Source organism: Microtus pennsylvanicus, chromosome 5, assembly GCF_037038515.1.
Source record: "Microtus pennsylvanicus isolate mMicPen1 chromosome 5, mMicPen1.hap1, whole genome shotgun sequence".
NCBI classification, from domain to species: Eukaryota; Metazoa; Chordata; class Mammalia; order Rodentia; family Cricetidae; genus Microtus; species Microtus pennsylvanicus.
In genome coordinates, this window is record NC_134583.1 from 41,861,760 (window position 1) to 41,882,895 (window position 21,136).

At 48.4% G+C, this 21,136-nt stretch overlaps 1 protein-coding gene across 1 annotated transcript in view; it reads right to left on the reverse strand.

The window, feature by feature from the left end:
* Positions 1-12,867: 12,867 nt before the first annotated feature.
* The window catches only part of Arhgef17 (Rho guanine nucleotide exchange factor 17), a 56,382-nt gene continuing 48,113 nt past the window's right edge, over positions 12,868-21,136 (reverse strand). The window contains exons 14-21 of the mRNA XM_075971589.1: positions 20,772-21,073; positions 20,151-20,400; positions 19,829-19,915; positions 19,439-19,506; positions 19,021-19,169; positions 18,139-18,313; positions 17,789-18,058; positions 12,868-14,270 (exon numbers count right to left, since the gene is read on the reverse strand). Coding sequence (XP_075827704.1) covers positions 14,074-14,270; positions 17,789-18,058; positions 18,139-18,313; positions 19,021-19,169; positions 19,439-19,506; positions 19,829-19,915; positions 20,151-20,400; positions 20,772-21,073 — 1,498 coding nt within the window. The 3' untranslated portion in view covers positions 12,868-14,073. The remainder of the gene's footprint in view (positions 14,271-17,788; positions 18,059-18,138; positions 18,314-19,020; positions 19,170-19,438; positions 19,507-19,828; positions 19,916-20,150; positions 20,401-20,771; positions 21,074-21,136) is intronic.

Here is a 21,136-nt window from a genome sequence, read left to right on the forward strand (position 1 = left end):
GTAGGACGGGTGACACCAGCTGTCCTGATCTTCCTAATGCCAGCCATCAAAGTTCCCAATGGAGGCCGGAGTGGAAATGTGGCCTCGGGTCTTGAGAGGCTGAGTCAGGAAGCTCCTGAGTTTGAGTATGTCCAGCATGGACATATCGAGACCTTGTTTCACAAACACACCAACAGACAAAAACAATGACAACAACAAAGAATGCTCAACACTATGAGACATGGTTGTAGAAGCCAGGGCACTACACACACTGTATTTTTGCCTCTGTAAATTGTGTCCTTGTGTGGTTTGGTGTGTCAGTACTAGAAGTAACCACCCAAACACCACAGCCGCCTCCTCTATCACCCCCCCCACACACACACACACACATTCAAGAGATCAAAGGTGTCCAGGAGACCAAGGCTGGAAGAAATTCAGACAGCACGGAGGACCTAGAGCTGGGGACAGAGGCCTGGCTGGGATCAGGATAATCACAGCTCACTAAAAAGGTTGAGGAAGGTAAATAGGTGTGTTGGGAATAGATGGGTTGGGGTGGTATTCTAAACAAACTTGAGTCATAGACTCTGAGCCACAGAGCAGAGAGCAAAGGTCAGGTCCCCAGAGTCTGGGAAATTCCAGAAGGAGAACTGGACACCTGAGCGAAGAGAGGAGGAACAGGACAGAAAGAGGTCCAGGTTACTGGTGTCAAAATCACAATCCCACAGGCCTTGTAACATGGGCTTTGAATCCCAGAGCTCTGGAGGCAGGTACAACCAGATGTCTGTGAGTTCTGGCACAGCCTTGTCTAGATAGTGAGTTGCAATCTAGCCAGGGTTACAGAGTGGGATCCTCTCTTCGAAGAACAAAAAGATCCTAGCCTATTCAATGTCAATTGTGCCCCCCAAATCTGGGGACAGGGGCTATGCTAGGACCCTACATCACAGTCCATGGAGGAAACCCACAGGAGGGAACAGTGGAGTGCCCAGGGTCCTCTACTTCTGAAATTTTTTTCTTCTCTCTCTCTGTCCTTTTTAAAGATGTATTATTTATTATGTATACAGTGTTCTGCCTGCATGCATGCCCACAGGCCAGAAAAGGGCACCAGATCTCATTACAGATGGTTGTGAGCCACCATGTGGTTGCTGGGAATTGAACTCAGGACCTCTGGAAGAGCAGCCAGGGCTCTTAACTTCTTAGTTGTCTCCCCAGTCCCCTTTTCTCTCTTTTTGAGACATGGTCCCTCTATGCAACCCTAACAATATATGTAGACCAGACTGACCTCAAATTCAGAGACCTATCTGCCTCTGCCTCCTGAGTGCTGGGATAAAGGTGTGTGCCTCCATGCCCATCTTTCTAAATTTTGTTTTAATTATTTTATTATACTTTATGTGTATAGGCACTAGTATGCCTGGTGCTCAAGGAGGCCAGAGCAAGGCATCCGAAGTTATACATGATGGTATAAGTCCTTGTCAATATGGTATGAGAATTGAATCTGGGTCTTCTGGAGGAAAGGTCAGTGTTCTTAACCCCGAGTCTTATTATTATTATCATTATTATTACTATTATTTTTATTTTAACTTGGGTTCTGGGGATTGTGCTCAGGTCACAGTTTACCATCTCTCAACCCTTTTTGAAATGTTTTCTTGGTATAAGGACATTCTATATGCCAATTTTCAAATTCCAAAAGATGGTATTTCAGGTCCCACTTAATAACTAGTTCAAACAGGGATGGAGGTTTGGGTCTGATGGCTAATCTGACTCTACTAACAACTCTCTGAAAACTGGGGTATTCAACCCCTTGTCCGCGGGTCTCTCTCATTCTATATGGATGAGGCCACCTTTACAGCTCAGATTCCTGGGAGTACATGGGTCCCACTCCTGCATCTCAGTTAGGAAGAAGCCTAATTATTATTTACTACCAGTTGGACTTGCTGACTCCTTGTTGTAATGGTCTGCTCTGTCCCTTTAAGAGACAAGCCATGCCCACTCTCCCCCTCCTCCTCTCAGGCAAGCTGATCTTCAGCTTCCAGCCTGAGTCCCTTCCTTGTTTCTTCTGCCTCTGCCTCTCTCACTGCTCTCCCCCCTTCTCCCCTTCCTTTCCATAACCCACTAACTCTCCTCACTCTGCGTGGTGAGCCTATCCATGTCTCTGTCTCTCGCCCACTGCGTGGCTTTCTTCCCCGGGACCAGTCACCTTCAGAGAACTGATGACGTGCCCATCTGTCTGTCTTTCCTCGTGGTACTGGCTGGCCCACCGAGGTGTCTCACGCACCATGTGGCCCCCTGCCTGGGACTGGCTACCCACTGCCCACTGTCCGCTGTGATTGTGGTCTCACAGCCCGCTGCCCGCTGCCCCCCTCCAGGAACCTGTTACACTTGTCCAGCTGACTGAGACTATTGAGTTCTGGAGCAGCTCTGCCACTGGGAGACAGAAAGAAGCTGACAGCCACATAACTGGGGCTAGCTTTTTATGGCACTCAGAGAGTCGCTGGGCTCCAGAAGACTCTCAAAATCATCCTGGTATCTCAGGTGACTTTTTATGGCTCTCAGAGAGTCGCTGGGCTCCAGAAGACTCTCAAAATCATCCTGGTATCTCAGGTGACTTCACAGAATCTTGGTACTCACTCTTGAGTGCCTCAGAGACTGTCTTGTGTTAAGCTGTTCACAGTGCAACTGGTGAAGGCCAGGCTCCAGCACTCCATGGTAGTACTGCAGCATAAGACCTTAGTAGGTTGGAATGAGTTTTACTGTGACCCACAGGCAAGTCCCTGCCAGGCCTGCTGAGGCAGAAATCCTGTATCACTCTTTCAGAGTGACCAGGATTCTGTTGTTTTGAGAAATCTTTAGACAGGTGGCTGCAGGTGCCCCCTGCTGGCTATTCTGGAAACCCAAGCTGGAAGTTCCTGCTTTTCCTGTTAGTTCCAGAACTCTACTGGTAGCAAACACTGCAGATATTCAAGTTCCTTGTATAAAATGCATAGAATATTTGTTTGTAGCCCATGCAATCCTATACTTTAAATTCTTTTTAGATTACTTGTAATACCCAACAAAAGAAAATGTTATATTATTTGGTAAATAATGACCAGCGAAAATTTGGACCTTCTCAGGACAGATACAACTATTGTAAATCTAAATTTTCCATCCACCAGGCATGGTGGTTCACGCCTTTAATCTCAGCACTCAAGAGGCAGAGGCAGGAGGATCTTTGTGAGTTCAAACTCAGCCTGGTATACGTAGTGAGTTTTAGGACAGTCAGAGCTACATAGAAAGACCCTCTCTCAAAAAAACAAAATAATAATAAAAAATAAAATTTCCATCTATAGTTTGTTAATTCGGAAGATCCAGAACGCATGGATACCAAAGGCTAAAACTAAAGTTACAGATTTCAGGCTTAAATTTTCTTTAAAAGAAATCTGGGAGGCTGGAGAGGCTCAGAGGTCAAGAGCACTGTCTGCTCTTCCAAAGGTTCTGAGTTCAATTCCCAGCAACCATATGGTGGCTCACAACCATCCATAATGAGATCTGGGGCCCTCTTCTGGCATACAGACAGAACACAGTATATATAATAAATAAATCTTTTTTAAAAAAGAAATCTCTATCTATCTATCTATCTATCTACATTCATCTATCTGTCTGTCTGTCTATTTATTTATTTCTGGCAGTGGAGACATATTGTAGGAAGCTGCTTGGCCACCCAGACTCCTGAAATAACCACACAGAAACTGTGTTAATTAAATCATTGGTTGGTCCATAGCTTAAGTGTATTTCTGGCTAACTCATATCTTAAATTAATCCATCTCCATTAATCTGTGTATTGCCACAAGGCTGTGGCTGTCTCTGGCAGGGCTACATGGTTTCTCTTGACTCCACCTTCTTCCTCCCAGCATTCAGTTTAGTTTACTCTGCCCTATCACAGGCCAAGGCAGTTTCTTTATTAACCAATGGTATTCACAGCATACATCAGTGGCACATGCCTTTAATCACTCCAGAGGCAGAGGCAGGCAGATCCCTGAGTTTGAGGTCAGCTTGGTGTACAGAGTGACCTCAGTGACAGCCAGGACAACACAGAGAAACCCCATCTCAAAACAATTAAAATAAAATGTATTTATGTATATGGATGCTTTGTCTGCATGTCCATATACACACCAGAAGAGAGAATTAGATCCCATGGGGCCATGGAACTACAGTTAGTTATAGACTGTTGTGAGCCATGTAGATGCTGGAATTGAACTCAGGAAGAACCCTCAATGCTTTAACTGCGGTGCCATCGCTCCAGCACCCAGGCTTAAGTTTCAATGTTTTGCTGGAAGAAAAACCTCAGTAGGCCTCGTCCTAGCTCACCTGGCAAGCTTTAGATCCTGTGGGTGTGGCCTACATCAATGGGAGGGGCTAAGACCAAGTTAGAACTGGAGCTAGGGCAGGCCAGGACCCAGGACTGGGCAGGTACTAAGCTGGGACTGTCTGGGTCTGAGAACTCACTTGACTCAGCCTACATTTAAGGCTAGACCTCAGGCCAGGTCTGGAATCCCACTGGTGGGATTGTACCCTGACTCTGGCCTCACCAGCTCCCTCCCTCAGAGGAACAGTTTGGAACCCTACTGGCCCACTTGACTTGTGCTCAGGAAGGAAAAGGTAAGAGCTTCTTTATATATATATATTCTTCTTTATATATTATATTCTTCTTTATATATTTATAAAATATATATATTATATTCTTCTTTATATATTATATATATAATATATATATTATATATATATTCATTTTTTAATTTATTTATTTATTAAAGATTTCTGTCTCTTCCCCGCCACCGCCTCCCATTTCCCTCCCCCTCCCCTGATCAAGTCCCCCTCCCTCGTCAGCCCAAAGAGCAATCAGGGTTCCCTGCCCTGTGGGAAGTCCAAGGACCACCTACCTCCATCCAGGTCTAGTAAGGTGAGCATCCAAACTGCCTACGCTCCCACAAAGCCAGTACATGCAGTAGGATCAAAAACCCATTGCCATTGTTCTTGAGTTCTCAGTAGTCCTCTTTGTCCGCTATGTTCAGCGAGTCCGGTTTTATCCCATGCTTTTTCAGACCCAGGCCAGCTGGCCTTGGTGAGTTCCCGATAGAACATCCCCATTATCTCAGTGTGTGGGTGCACCCCTCGCGGTCCTGAGTTCCTTGCTCGTGCTCTCTCTCCTTCTGCTCCTGATTTGGACCTTGAGGTTTCTGTCCAGTGCTCCAATGTGGGTCTCTGTCTCTGTCTCCTTTCATCGCCTGATGAAGGTTAATATTCAGGAAGATGCCTATATGTTTTTCTTTGGGTTCTCCTATTTAGCTTCTCTAGGATCACTAATTATAAGCTCAATGTCCTTTGTTTATGGCTAGAAACCAAATATGAGTGAGTACATCCCATGTTCCTCTTTTTGGGTCTGGCTTACCTCACTCAGGATAGTGTTTTCTATTTCCATCCATTTGCATGCAAAATTCAAGAAGTCCTTGTTTTTTACTGCTGAGTAGTACTCTAATATGTATATATTCCATACTTTCTTCATCCATTCTTCCATTGAAGGGCATCTAGGTTGTTTCCAGGTTCTGGCTATTACAAACAATGCTGCTATGAACATAGTAGAGCATATACTTTTGTTGTATGATAAGGCCTCTCTTGGGTATATTCCCAAGAGTGGTATTGCTGGGTCCAAAGGTAGGTTGATCCCGAATTTCCTGAGAAACTGCCACACTGCACAAACAAACAAAACAACCAAACAAACAAAACAACACACTGCACAAACAACCAAAGTGGTTGCACAAGTTTGCATTCCCACCAGCAATGGATGAGTGTACCCCTTTCTCCACAACCTCTCCAGCAAAGGCTATCATTGGTATTTTTGATTTTAGCCATTCTGACAGGTGTAAGATGGTATCTCAAAGTTGTTTTGATTTGCATTTCCCTGATCGCTAAGTTGAGCATGACCTTAAGTGTCTTTTGGCCATTTGAACTTCTTCTGTTGAGACTTCTCTGTTCAGCTCAGTGCCCCATTTTATAATTGGATTGATTAGCCTTTTACGGTCTAGTTTCTTGAGTTCTTTATATATTTTGGAGATCAGACCTTTGTCAGTTGCGGGGTTGGTGAAGATCTTCTCCCAGACAGTGGGTTGCGTTTCTGTCTTAGTGACAGTGTCCTTTGCTTTACAGAAGCTTCTCAGTCTCAGGAGGTCCCATTTATTCAATGAGGCCTTTAATGTCTGTGCTGCTAGGGTTATATGTAGGAAGTGGTCTCCTGTGCCCATGTGTTGTAGAGCACTTCCCACTTTCTCTTCTATCAGGTTCAGTGTGTTCGGACTGATATTGAGGTCTTTAATCCATTTGGACTTGAGTTTTGTGCATGGTGATAGATATGGATCTATTTTCATTCTTTTACAGGTTGACATCCAGTTTTGCCAGCACAATTTGTTGAAGATGCTCTCTTTTTTCCATTGTATACTTTTAGCTCCTTTATTGAAAATCAGGTGTTCATAGGTTTGTGGGTTAATGTCCAGGTCTTCTATTTGATTCCATTGGTCGACTTCTCTGTTTTTATGCCAATACCAAGCTGTTTTCAATACTGTAGCTCTGTAATAGAGTCAGGGATGGTAATGCCTCCAGATGATCCTTTATTGTATAAGATTGTTTTGGCTATCCTGGGTTTTTTGTTTTTCCATATAAAGTTGATTATTGTCTTCTCCAGATCTGTGAAGAATTTTGATGGGGATTGCATTGAATCTATAGATAGCTTTTGGTAGAATTGCCATTTTTACTATGTTGATCCTCCCAATCCAAGAGCAAGGGAGATCCTTCCATTTTCTGGTGTCCTCTTCAATTTCTTTCTTCAAAGACTTAAAGTTCTTGTCAAATAGATCTTTCACTTCCTTGGTCAGAGTTACCCCAAAATATTTTATGCTATTTGTGGCTATCGTGAAAGGTGATGCTTCTCTGATTTCCCTCTCTGTTTCCTTATCCTTAGTGTATAGGAAGGCAACTGATTTTTTGGAGTTGATCTTGTATCCTGCCACATTACTAAAGGTGTTTATCAGCTGTAGGAGTTCTTTGGTAGAGTTTTTGGGGTCGCTTATGTATACTATCATATCATCTGCAAATAATGAAAGCTTAACTTCTTCCTTTCCAATACAAATCCCCTTGATCCCCTTATGTTGTCTTATTGCTATTGCTAGAACTTCAAGCACTGTATTGAAGAGGTATGGAGAGAGTGGACATCCTTGTCATGTTCCTGATTTTAGTGGGATGGCTTTGAGTTTTTCTCCGTTTAATTTAATGTTAGCTGTCGGCTTGCTGTAAATAGCTTTTATTATATTTAGGTATGACCCTTGTATCCCTAATCTCTCCAAGACCTTTATCATAAAGGGGTGTTGAATTTTGTCGAATGCTTTTTCAGCATCTAATGAAATGATCATATGGTTTTTTTCTTTCAGTTTATTTATATGATGGATTACATTGATAGATTTGTGTATGTTGAACCAGCCCTGCATCCCTGGGATAAAGCCTACTTGATCATAATGGATAATTTTTCTAATGTGTTCTTGGATTCGGTTTGCCAGTATTTTATTGAGAATTTTTGCGTCGATATTCATGAGTGAGATAGGCCTGTAATTCTCTTTCTTGGTTGGGTCTTTGTGTGGTTTTGGTATCAGGGTAACTGTAGCTTCATAAAAGGAATTTGGCAATGCCTCTTCTGTTTCTATATTGTGAAATACATTAAGGAGTATAGGTATTAACTCTTCTTGATAGTTCTGGTAGAATTCTGCATTGAAACCATCTGGTCCTGGGCTCTTTTTGGAAGGGAGATTTTTTGTTTTTTTGTTTTTTGTTTTTCGAGACAGGGTTTCTCTGTGGTTTTGGAGCCTGTCCTGGAACTAGCTCTGTAGACCAGGCTGGTCTCGAACTCACAGAGATCCGCCTGCCTCTGCCTCCCGAGTGCTGGGATTAAAGGCGTGCGCCACCACCGCCCTGCTGGAAGGGAGATTTTTGATAACAGTTTCTAGTTCTTCGTGACTAACAGGTCTATTTAGATAGTTCACCTGGTCTTGGTTTAGCTTTGGTATATGGTACTTATCTAAAAAAAAGTCCATTTCTTTTGCATTTTCCAGTTTGTGGCATGCTTTTGTAGTAAGATCTAATGATTCTTTGGATTTCCTCTGTGTCTGTGGTTATATCTGGTTATGTCCCCCTTTCCATTTCTGATCTTATTTATTTGTGTGTTCTCTCTCTGTTGTTTAATTAGTTTGGATAGGGGTTTGTCAATCTTGTTGATTTTCTCCAAGAACCAACTTTTTGTTTCATTGATTCTTTGGACTGTTTCCTGTGTTTCTATTTTGTTGATTTCCGCCCTCAGTTTGATTATTTCCAGTCTCCTACTCCTCCTGGGTGCAGGCAAGAGCTTCTTTGTCCCCTGGGGGTGGGGTGGGGTCTGAGAGGAATTTGAAGCTCTGTACTGACTGAGGACAGTGGGTGTTGGTGAGGTGAGGTCGACCTAGGTCAGACTAGGTAGCCCAGTTACATGAACAGGTCAAGGTTACATGGCCTGTGCTGAAATGTTTGAGGATTTGCAGCCCAGAGGAAGGACTTAGGGGAAATTGAAAAATACATGCTTTGGTGTCACACGGATAAAGGTTAAGTCATAGTTGTATCAGTGACAGGCTGGATAGCCTTAAGCAGGTGAGTCCGCTATCTGCAGAGGTTCATGTCAGGCACATCAGATCAAGAGTCCCACTGGGATCTGGAGCCCGGGTCTGCTCCTCTCTTCCCCTTCTCTGGTTCAATATTTGCTCTGGGCACTTCCCAAAGCACAGTATCTAGGGCTCTGCCTGAGCTTGTCTCGAAACCTGCTCCCTTGCCTCCTCCAGTCTGCCCTGCAGTCAACTCCTGTCCAGCCTTGGATACCTGTCTACTTGCTTTGCCCATCAAGGCTTCTCACTGGCTATAATTGGGCCCAAAATAGCATTTCCCCTTGCCACTTCCTGCAACCAGGCTGTGGCTTAAGAAGGGGAATTGTTGTCTGGCAAGCATGCAAAGATGTGAAGGTCAGTGGGGTGCACAAGAGCAAGAATTTGCCTCCAGGTTCCAGTAAGCAGAGGCTGGGGCTGGAGCTTGCTTTCTGATCCTTGGGGACCCCATGCCCTCCCCAGGTTTAGCTCAGGACTAAGACAGGGCCCTTGACCACTTTCTGCTCTCCTACCAAGCTCTCTCAGTATGCTGAGGCTAGCTCCAAGACTGAGACCGAGGCTAGCTAATCTAGCCTTCTGCTTCCTCTGGTCCTAAAAGACATTTCCTGACTTTTCTGAGCACGAGAAACCCTCATGCCTAAGTCTGTTCTTAGTGTCAACCCTGCCTTTCTGTGTGGTGGTCACTAAGTCCGGTTCCAGGTTTCATCCTCTCTGAGGTAGTTTAGCTACATCCTGACTTTTGTCTCTAGCCCAAGGGATCTGCAGGAGCAACTCCTTGAAGAGATAGTCTTTGGCTCAGACTTGCTCCGTCCCCTGGGATCAAACAGGAATTGATGTCAGAGAAGTTACAAACATGAGCCTATGTGACTACCTGCAGCTCCGGCAGCTCCACTCACTCCGGCTACCCTGTGTGGCTACCTCCATCTTCCACGCGGTGTCAAGACCTGAGCAGAGCAAATCCAGTTCTGCCTCCTGAGGAAGACACCGAATTTCCTCATCAGAGAAGCAAATTGTGGCCACAATCTTCTGAGACCACCAAGGATTAGGGAGCCCAGCTGTGGCTTGCAGCAAGCAGCAGAAGGAAACTGGGTTTACTGTTCTCTTGTAGGCGAGACCTACATCCAGCTCAGGGATGTAGCCAGAGGTAGGATGCTTGCCTGCGACTGATTCCCAGCATTGTATAAAACCAGTTGTGGTAGCACACACTTCAAATCCCAGCATTCAGGAGGTAGTGAAGGTCATCCTCAGCTACAGACCCCATCTCTTTTTTCTTTTTTTTTAAGTTTTTTTCGAGACAGGGTTTCTCTGTGGCTTTGGAGCCTGTCCTGGAACTAGCTCTGTAGACCAGGCTGGTCTCAAACTCACAGAGATCCGCCTGCCTCTGCCTCCCGAGTGCTGGGATTAAAGGCGTGCGCCACCACCGCCTGGCCTTTTTTTTTTTCTTTTTTCTTTTTTTTTAGTTTTTTTCGAGACAGGGTTACAGACCCCATCTCAAAAAGCAAAAAGACTTACAGCTGTGTCTCAACTGGATTCTCCAACATTTATTTCATTGACCATAAATCAACATTTATTGAACACTTATTGATGGCGAGGGCCATGGTAGGCTTGTGTGAGGCCGGGAACTCCTGCTCTCAGAGCGTCTGTCTAGCACTCCCATCTCTCCTCCATCAAACCCTGGCCCACCTTCCTCTCACCCATAGCCTGCACTTTAAGGCAGGTCTCTATGTCTGGGAAACACATACTCCGTGTTGTCTCAAGCCTGGGTGGCTAGGATTGTAAGGGGAGCTGTGGATTGATGGATGCCTCTTGGCCTTTACATACATCTGCTGAGCTGTACCTTTTTTTTGTTTTTTGTTTTTTGAGACAGGATTTCTCTGTGGCTATGAAGCCTGTCCTGGAGCTAGCTCTTGTAGACCAGGCTAGCCTTGAAACTCAAAGAGTTCCTGCCTCTGCCTTCGGAGTGCTGGGATTAAAGGTGTGCACCACCACAGCCCGGACGTCAGTGGTTTTCAATAAAAATACTGATACCTGGGTCTTATCTAAGGTTCTCATTTAATTGGCCTTCCGTGGGCCTGTGCCCCCAGTGAACTATAATGAACAGCCCAGGTTGTAAACCATGTTTTAGGTGAGGCAATCCTTCCAGGAGCCTCCCTAGGGTGAACCTAAGGCCTGGTCCCTCAGGATTTCTCTATTCAGAGCAAAGTGGCCCAGGCTGAGAGCCTGACCCAAAAGGTACTTATCATCCAGCCAGCCCACGCTCTGGGAGGTGGTCTTCTAAACAGCAGGGCAATGGGCCAGCTCTGTTCCTACAGGAGTGCTTACACTGGGAAGGCGGTGCGGACCCAGCTCCATGTATCCAGTGCTCTTGCCTCTGTCAAGGGCGGCAGAAACAGCTGAAGCTATGACAGTGACAGCCACGGACAGAAGAGCAGTAACTGTTCTAGCGGCACGGAGGGAGGGGCCTTCGAAGTCAAGATCACTGGGCCCTGTGACTGACAGCCAGGTCTCTAGTAGCAGGCACGCTTTTGATTTTAGCCCCAGAGTGAACCTTGCATTCTAAAAACTCTATGTACCAGTCAAACATCCTGTAGGGGGAAAAGACCATCAGACCCCTTTTCCAAGAAGGAAATAATTTGGCTTGGTCACATGGTTGGTGAGAGGCAGTCAAGAGTCCACACAGAATCTGTTCAGTTCCAGTCTGCGTTCCTTCATCTTGAATCCACATGAGCAGGATCCTCTCCTCGCTAAAACTATGCTAACAGGATATCCTATACATGTGTTGGAGACCCAGCAGACCCTTGAGGGGTGTGTGTAAGTTGCAAAACACACACCTACACTTACCCCCTTTTCTTTTCCTTTTTTGGGGGCACGGGGGGGGGAGCAAGATCTTGCCACATAGACCAGGTTGTTTTATTTTGAGATGGGAGGGGTGTCTCACTATGTAGCGCTGACTTGCTAGGTAGACCAGGCTGGCTTTCAATTCACAGAGTTTAGCCAGGCGGTGGTGTGCAAGCCTTTAATCCCAGCACTCAGGGGGCAAAGGCAGGCAGATCTTTGTGAGAGGCCAGCCTGATCTACAAGAGCAAGCTCCAGGACAGGCTCCAAAGCTACAGAGAAACCCTGTCTTGAAAAACCAAAAAAGAAAAAAAAATTCACAAAGATCCAGTTGCCACCAACTCCCTGGTGCTGGGACTACAAGCATGTGCCATCAATACCCGGTCCAAGCTGGTTTGGAATTCAAGATCATCTTGCCTCAGCCTTCCCACGTGCCAATAATACAATCTGTCAACCTTTCAGACCAGAAACTTAGTTGTTGTTGTTGTTTTTTAGAAATTTATTATGCTGTGTGTATGAATGTTTTGCCCGCATGTAGGTCTGTGGCCATGTGCATGCTTGCAGTGGCCCTGGAGACCAGAAGGCATCTGATCCCATGGGACTGCAGTTAGAGATGTTTGTGAGTGGCCATGTAGGTGCTGGGGATTGAACCTTGGTCCTCTGGAAGTACAGTCGTTGCTCTTAACTACTAAACTATTATTGTTCTAGTTCCAGAAACTAAGTTTTTTGAAGGAAGCCATTTGGATTAACAAAGTGGAGATGAGGCATGACCTTTCCGTTGTTGGGAGGACCACCACGGTGCGAGGGGCTCCTTGTCCCATGCCGCTGGGCGCTTGCATTCTTTGTAGTCTGGTTTAACGGCACACCTCTCTGGACCAGACCTGGGCTCTAGTTCTGCTTCACAGGAGCCTTAGGCAGGACCTCTACTGCCCTGCCTCCTCGACTGTAGCACAGCTGCTTCCGATTCCCAAGCCTGGCTCTAGACTGACTTCGAAGTTCTGATTGATATACTATTGATGTGTACGATCTGTAGGTAATTCTAACATTCAAAATTCCTTCCTCTTCTGAAACTAAGGCCCAGACAGGCGCAGTTACCTGCTCATGAAAACACAGCAGGCCAGTGTTAACCAGACAGGCGCAGTTACCTGCTCATGAAAACACAGCAGGCCAGTGTTAACCAGACAGGCGCAGTTACCTGCTCATGAAAACACACAGGCCAGGGTTAACCCTCTTACCCCAGCACTTTTTCATCTGCTCCTGCAGTCTAAGTCAGAGTCGGGAAGCCTTGGGGAGACAGAGCACGGAGGGGGCTGGCAGTAGGCCCTTAGGGCCCAAGGCCAAGGGGGACCCATCATTTGGTGTTTCTATTTATTGACTTTAAATTTCATCATCTGAGGAGAGTTAATACATGGCTGTTTGGTAGCAGAGAAACATACTCAAGACCGCAATGACCCACCCACCCCAAAGAAAAACAAAACCGAACAGAACAAACCAACCCTCTCTGAAACCAGACCTTTGGAGTTGTAGCTGAAGCAAGGGGCTGAGGGGCAGGGTGGCTCCCTGCAGCCTGCAGGTGAAGGAGAGACTGCCCCAAAGCGGAAGCTTTCCCAGTTAAAAAGGCTGTGTCTAGTCCCTCAACACTGGCAGGGGGGTTCTTCCTAAAGGTTCTGGCAGGATGGGGTGTTTAGAATTCAGTGGTCAGTGAAAGGGTCCACTCCCAAGATGACCACCGTGACAGTGCATGAGACATGGGGAGGCAGGAGCTGGGCTAGGGCCAGTTGTGAGGAGGGAAGGCGCTTTCTCTTACCTGAGAAAGCCCTGTCCCAGATCCACTAATGTTCCCAAGTTAAGGAACCTTAGGCACCACCAACAGCTTGGAAGTGCTAAAGCTGGGAAGCTGCCCAGTGAGAGTTACCGCCCCCGGCCATCTTGTCTGTATGTCTGAGGGCACTGGAGCAAACTTTGCCTCTGCGTTAGGATGGGCAGCCCTGTCAGGGAGGGCTGGACTTTATCTTAACGGACATGTCTTAGTGCCCTGAACGTGCAGTGTGTGTGTGTGACGGATGGGCTCGGTCCTTCCAGGGTGGTCTCTCACACAAGAACAGACTTTTATCATTCTGTCGGTTCCTCACATCACGTCCGGCCCCAGGTTACTGCATAAATAAGTGCTTTGGAAAGTATTCATCTAAAAAGTAACATAAATACTGTACACAGGAAAGGATGCTGTCCCTTAGCTTCCCCACGGCCCCAGAAATCCCTCCACATATTGCACATGGCCTTGCCAGCCCAGTGGGGTCCAGGCCCAGCTATGTCTTTGGTAGAAGCTCCGGGCACAAAGGTCCTGGGGAGCCCCCACATCTCCACCCTGGTTCCAGCAGTCAGCGGAGACCTCGGCCTGGCTGGTAGCATTCTACCAGGAATGTTTCCACAAAGACGAGAGAGTGTCCACACGGCGTGCCCCTGCTTGGACACTCTGCTCAAGGGCTGCATATGGCCTGGGAAAACAGGCAGGCTGCGGGCAGGTGGACAGGCGAGTGCTGGGCCACAGTGGGCACGCTCACACCCTCCATAGGAGGAGGTGGTTTGTGCTGTCGTCTCGGCCCACAGTCTCACTACTGGTACCACCTCCGCTGCTGAGTCGGAAGTCCTCATAGCCGTCACCACCACTGATAACCAGCATTTTAGGCCTAGCTGAGGTGGGGCCTCGGTGTCGAGGGGAGTCCCGGTGATCCAGGAATGGCAGCTTCTCAGGGCCTGAGGAACAAAGAGGAGGACTGGTCAACCTGAAGCAGTAGCTTCACCTGTCCACCTGCCCTCAGCCCGTCTGTCTCTTCCAGGCCGAGGCCTCTCCTTCTACTTCCCAGAAGATAGGAAGACACACACACTTCCTGTTAACCAGAACAAAAGTCCACTCTCTTGGCAGCCACCTTTCTTATCTCCGCTATGTGTGAATGCGCACACATGTGCATTTATGCTTTCTGTACGCATAGTGCAAATACATATTCATGTGAGTGTGTGTTCACAGTGTACGTGCATGTGTGTGGAGTGTGTGATGTGTTCAGTGTGCGTGCATGTGTGTGTGAGTGTGTTCACAGTGTGCATGCATGTGTGTGGAGTGTGTGTGAGTGTGTTCACAGTGTGCGTGCATGTGTGTGGAGTGTGTGAGTGTGTTCACAGTGTGCGTGCATGTGTGTGGAGTGTGTGTGTGTGTTCACAGTGTGCGTGCATGTGTGGAGTGTGTGAGTGTGTTCACAGTGTGCATGCATGTGTGTGGAGTGTGTATGAGTGTGTTCACAGTGTGCGTGCATGTGTGTGGAGTGTGAGTGTGTTCACAGTGTGCGTGCATGTGTGTGGAGTGTGAGTGTGTTCACAGTGTGCGTGCATGTGTGGAGTGTGTGAGTGTGTTCACAGTGTGCATGCATGTGTGTGGAGTGTGTGTGAGTGTGTTCACAGTGTGCGTGCATGTGTGTGGAGTGTGTGAGTGTGTTCACAGTGTGCGTGCATGTGTGTGGAGTGTGAGTGTGTTCACAGTGTGCGTGCATGTGTGTGTGAGTGTGTGATGTGTTCAGTGTGCGTGCATGTGTGTGTGAGTGTGTTCACAGTGTGCATGCATGTGTGTGGAGTGTGTGTGAGTGTGTTCACAGTGTGCATGCATGTGTGTGGAGTGTGTGAGTGTGTTCACAGTGTGCGTGCATGTGTGTGGAGTGTGTGAGTGTGTTCAGTGTGCGTGCATGTGTGGAGTGTGTGAGTGTGTTCACAGTGTGCGTGCATGTGTGGAGTGTGTGAGTGTGTTCACAGTGTGCGTGCATGTGTGGAGTGTGTGAGTGTGTTCACAGTGTGCGTGCATGTGTGTGTGAGTGTGTGAGTGTGTTCACAGTGTGCGTGCATGTGTGGAGTGTGTTCACAGTGTGCGTCCATGTGTGGAGTGTGTGATGTGTTCAGTGTGCGTGCATGTGTGTGTGAGTGTGTTCACAGTGTGCATGCATGTGTGTGGAGTGTGTGTGTGTGTTCACAGTGTGCGTGCATGTGTGTGGAATGTGTGTGAGTGTGTTCACAGTGTGCGTGCATGTGTGTGGAGTGTGTTCACAGTGTGCGTGCATGTGTGTGGAGTGTGTGAGTGTGTTCAGTGTGCGTGCATGTGTGGAGTGTGTGAGTGTTTTCACAGTGTGCGTGCATGTGTGGAGTGTGTGAGTGTTTTCACAGTGTGCGTGCATGTGTGTGGAGTGTGTGAGTGTGTTCACAGTGTGCGTGCATGTGTGTGGAGTGTGTGAGTGTGTTCACAGTGTGCGTGCATGTGTGTGGAGGCCAAAGGTGCCTGGAACTCACTCCCGCGTGTGGGGACTAAAGGTTGTGTCACAACCCTCAGCTTTCTTACTTATTTTTTAAAAGAATTTCTTTCTTTTCTTTTTTTTTTCCTTACTGAAACGGGGTTTCTCTGTATAACCCTGGCTGTCTTGGAACTCACTTTGTAGAACAGGCTGGCCTCAAACTCACAGAGATCCACCTGCCTCTGCCTCTCAAGTAATGAGATCAAAAGCATGCACCACCACCGCCCAGCTTAAAGGAATTTCTAAAGATTTCTTTTATTTTTATTTGTGCGTGTGTGTGCTCGCACGTATGTACCTGCCTAGGCCAGAAGAGGGCATTGGAGACGTTGGAGCTGGAGTTGCAGGAGACAGTGTAGCCTGATTTGAGTGTTGGGAACTGAACTTAGGTCCTCTCTAAGAGCAGAGAGTGCTCTTACCTGCTGGGCCATCTCTCGAGGCCCCCTTCTCTTTCTTTACAGGTCAAGGTTTCACTAAATTTAGATCTCATCCTTTAGTCTAGGCTGAGTGGCAATGAGCCCCTGGATCCCATCTCTGCCTCCCCAGTACTGTAATAACACAAGGGCCCCTGCTTGTGGCTTTTACTTGGGTGATGGGGATTTGAACTTGAGTTCTCACGCTTGCCGTGTCTCCAGCCACCCCATCCCCACCCAACCTATGTTTTCCTGTCAGGAATGACATTGATTTCCTAGCCACTTTCCATCTTTGTTGACTTCTGCATATATAAGGTCCTCCACTGTCATTACAGACATGTGCTGTAATTACACATAATAATAAAATTTTGGTCATTTAGGGAAGTTGGTGACCACCTTCTGGGCAACATGTCACACCAGTCACGTGTCTAGGATAATGCTGGTAGCCACATAGGAATGTAGCACCCTGTTCACATGCAGGACACGTGTTGTGAGTATGTAGGGCATATTTATTTTCTTTCTATCTTCTCTGTTTTTCGGGTTGGGGACTGATCCCAGAGGCACGTGCGTGCAAAGCCTTTTCCTATGACAGGACTATGCTAAGTGTTTTAACTCTCCCAAAGTCTACCCTACCAGTTACCTTAAGGGAGAGTTTCCTGTACAGCAGGCCTTGTCCGCCTGTGTTTACTGTGGCTCTTGGTTACATCATGGTCTCTTTCTTGCTTTTGACTAAATCTTTTGTTTCATTCATCAGGCTGTAACAGGACAGGCTGCTTCATCTATAAATACTGCACAGCGTAGCCGTGTGGGCACACAGCACTCGGAACATGTGCTGCTGCTATCTGACACGTGAGCGCACGGACACCCTTTCCAGTCAGTGTGGCTCAGGTCTTCTCGATCCACACAGCTGCTGACTCAGGCTTCACTGCCTCCTGACTCACCGCCCTCTGTGAAGTGCCTCGTTTTCCTGCCGCTTCCCTCTCTAACCCCATTTCCTGCCACTTCCCTCTCTAACCCCATTTCCTGCCGCTTCCCTCTCTGTATCCTCTCTTCTGGTGCTATTTCTATTTCCTGTTCTGGACATCACTTCCTGAGTCCATTTCCTTCCTATACCTCATTTCTAGCTCTGCTTTACTTCCTAGTATATATTTTAAAATTTATTTGTTTCCATTTTATGTACACTGGTGTTTTGCCATAGGTGTCGGGTCTCCTGAAATTGAAGTTATAGACAGTTGTGAGCTGCCATGTGGGTGCTGGGAATTGAACCCGGGTCCTCTGGAAAACCACTGAGCCATCTCTCCAGCCCCACTTCCTGGTTAAGAAACATATACAACAGGATATATTTCCCATGAGCGTATTCGCCCCTTACTAGCTATGGTTCACTTCCTGTCTCCTACGACCCCCTGGACAGCATTTCATGCTCAGGCACAGGCATGCACACAGGTCTTTCTTATAACAGGCCTTCTGCCCTTTTCACCCTCTTAGAGCCTCCGCTGGCAGAGGCCCTGGACGGGAGTGGAAGGCGCAGACCCACCTGTATCTGGGGCAGGTGGCGGGGTTGGACACAGAAGGTTGAAGCCATCAGGCAGCTGGACTGCTGCCAAGAAGCGGACATGGCCAGTGTGTCCCTGGCCTAGGCCCGTCGGGCTGAGGGGTGCTCGCGGGCAGCTGATGGTACTTGGGGTTGTGGGCATGGTCAGCACAACCCCGGCACTGGTGCCCACCCACAGGAGCTCCTCACAAACCAGCAGTGCGGTGATCCTTAGGCAGGCCGCCTTGTGCTGTCGGATGATGGCATCGGAGCCTGGGGGGAGAAACAGCATCACTGCGCTGGAGGCGGGCCCTGGCTAGGCCTCCCCCAGGACGGGAGCGAAAAGTCGGTACCTGCCAGCATCCTGTGCACAGGAGGGGTGACGTCTACCTCCGCCAGCTGCTCGAAGGTATCGGGGTGGTAGAGACAAACGTGGGCACTACCCTTCAAGGTCACCCACACACCCAGGCTGGAATCGACCATGCAGGCTACACTTCGGCTGGAATCCTGCCCCATGTAGAATGTGTGCTGTAGGGGAGTAGGGCAGAGATCAGGTGGTAGCTGGCAAAGCTGCTCTTCTGCCCATCTCACACAGAGCTCCCCACAAACCCCTCTAGATACCTGCCCGGATCGACAGCCAAGGCAGGCTTGGCCTTGGGTCTGGATGATCACTTTCAAAGCTTGCCCCTTAATCCTCCAGAAGTAAAAAGGGGTGCCCTTTCCCTACGAAACTTGAGTGACTAAAGCTTGTGTGGGTTTTAGACCAGTCACTGGTCTCTCCCTGGATGGATGGGCAAGTGTTAGCCTAGGAGGAAAAAGTCACACCCTAAAGGCCCATGGTCACATGCCGGGCTAGTCACAGAACCAGGGCTGACCCCAAGCCTCAACCTTCAACTCAGCCAATGAAGCCCATGAAATCTGTGGTCCTTAGGTACTGCCTAGGCTGGGAACTTAGGTTTGTATGCAAACAAAGCAGGAGTAAAGGCCAAAAGTTCATCTTAAGGGTTAGTGACATCAGGAAGGAGGACTCTTATGTCCCTCAGGGATGCCAGTATTGCACAGATAGGAAACAACAGGGACATGAATGAGGAATTCTAAATATATGGGCAGTTGCTGTCTTCCTCAGGGAAGGGCAGAGACTGGCCTGGATGCTTCTCTGTCTCTCTGGTCTCATCTCCTTCTTCTGTGAGCCTAGCTCATCCCAGATAACCAGTTCTGTTCCCCAGCCTGGCTACCTCCAGCTGCAGCGTGTCCGGGCTCAGGACGAGGACCCGGTTCTGGCAGCCACACCACAGCCGTCCACCCACAGACACCATCTTGGTGATGGGGCTCCCTGGAGCACCCAGAGTCATTGATTTGAAGTTCTGGGGGTCCCAGAAACGCCCTAGAGAAGAAATGGGTTAAAGAAAACATTAATTTTAGTGTAGTCCTAAATTTGTCTCAGCCTTCCCTGAAAAGAAACCTGAATGTTCTCTCTGTCTTTGGGTTTTAGAGACAGGGTTTCTCTGTGTAGCCCTGGCTACCCTGGAACTCACTACGTAGACCAGGCTGGCCTTGAACTCAGAGATTCACTGGCCTCTGTTCCCATTTGTCCAGAAGAGAGCTCAGTTACTACAAAAGGGATAAAGGTGGAAGGGTGTGTGGGGCACATACCTGCTTCCCTTTGGTAAACCACAAGTTCGCCATTGGCCAAAGACACAAACACCTGGTTATTCAGATACCTGAGAAAAAGGAAGTAGCAATGCAGTTCCAGGGGCTGAAGTGGGCACCCTGGGGCCAAGGGGCTCTGGTCTTGAGAGTTTACCTCTTTTTAATTATTTACCCTCAAAGTGCATGTGTGGGCAGGGGGGAACCGGCGGCCAAGAGGCAGCAGTGACGTTCCCACATTAACAGTGTGGAAGATGCACAGCTGGCCTTGGTGCAGGCCTCTGTTCTGCATCTTCCCCAGAAAAGAGGGGCCAGCAGAGCAGGAGTAGATGAATACAGCCGGCCTATCTGCCGGCCAAGAAGACTGTGTGTGGGAAGGGCAACCCGGGGCCTTACTGGATGCACGTCACAGAGGCGGCGTGTTGGAGCTTCATGCTGTTCCTGCGATCACGAATGCTGTCAGAGGACTGGTAGACGTGGACACTGTGGATGAGGGCATCTGTGACAAGCAGTCAAACCTACCAGCCCCAAGAGCCATTCCTTCACTTTTGCCTTCTCCCCACCTCCTCTACACCAGGTACTGACACACTTACTAGCGTCTCCTGAGTATCCTCAGCTGGCAGAACCCCCAAGACTAGATTCAACCCCCCCACTTTCGCTTCTGCTTCAGGCACGATTTCCAGAGCTTTGTCCCAGATCTTCCCCGGCCCCTACCTACCATCCATCCTCAGTGCCCAGCCACACGGAACTCTGGTAGGCCTCAGGGTCTACACTCAACAAGTCCTCAAGGCTGCCCCTTGTGAAGGAACCACGGCTGGAGCGGCGAAGGGCTCTTCCATCCATTGGACTGGCGCCACAGGGACCGCCTGGCCCAAAGGAGCCAGAGAGTGACAGGAAGCCAGGCTCCTGCTCTTCCTCAGAGCTGGTTGTCTCTGCAGTGGCTTCCTTGGAGCTTGGGGTCTCCTCATCTGAAGGGACAAAGGTCTCTATCTCTGTTCCACTCCACCAGGCAGAAATCTAATACCTTCCTAGGCCCCACTGAGTCCTTCCTGACCCTGGTCCCTTATGTGCTAAGGCCTTTCCCTGCACACTCTCAGCACGTACTCCAGGTCCCAGTCCTCATCTGGCCGTCTTAAATTCAGCCACACCCTTATGGAGGGACTAGCCACCATATGCCAGTCTCCCAATACTCAAAGCCCATCTCCCTTAACAGTGTACTTCACGGTGTCCGGGACGCCACGTCTGACTCACTATCACAGACCCCCTAGTGAACTGATTCTAGCCTTTGCCTGCATTCGTGTCTCTTCACCCACTGCTCCCAATTTCCCCCCACACTCACTGCCAAAGCTGGAGGAAATGGTAGATTGGCTGGCTTGGCTCTGCAACGTCCCAGAGGGGCTAGGTGAAGATTCATCATCAGAGTCGCTGTCGAAGGGCACCAGTTCAGCTTGGGGGTCACCCTTGGCAGGGCCTGGCTCCATCTCCAGCCCAGATCCCGAGATGGAGATGTGTAGGCAGGGCTGAGGCCCTGGCTCTGCCAGCGTTGGTGGTTCCTCATCAGCTGTGGCCTCCACACCCAGCTCGGGCCCAGCGGGCTCCAGGGTGGACTCTGGGGGACTCCTCAAGGGCTCTGGCTGCTCTCTGGAGACACAGGGGAAAGGAACAAACGCGGCCGGTAGGAGGCGTCCGAGATAGCAGCTTGAC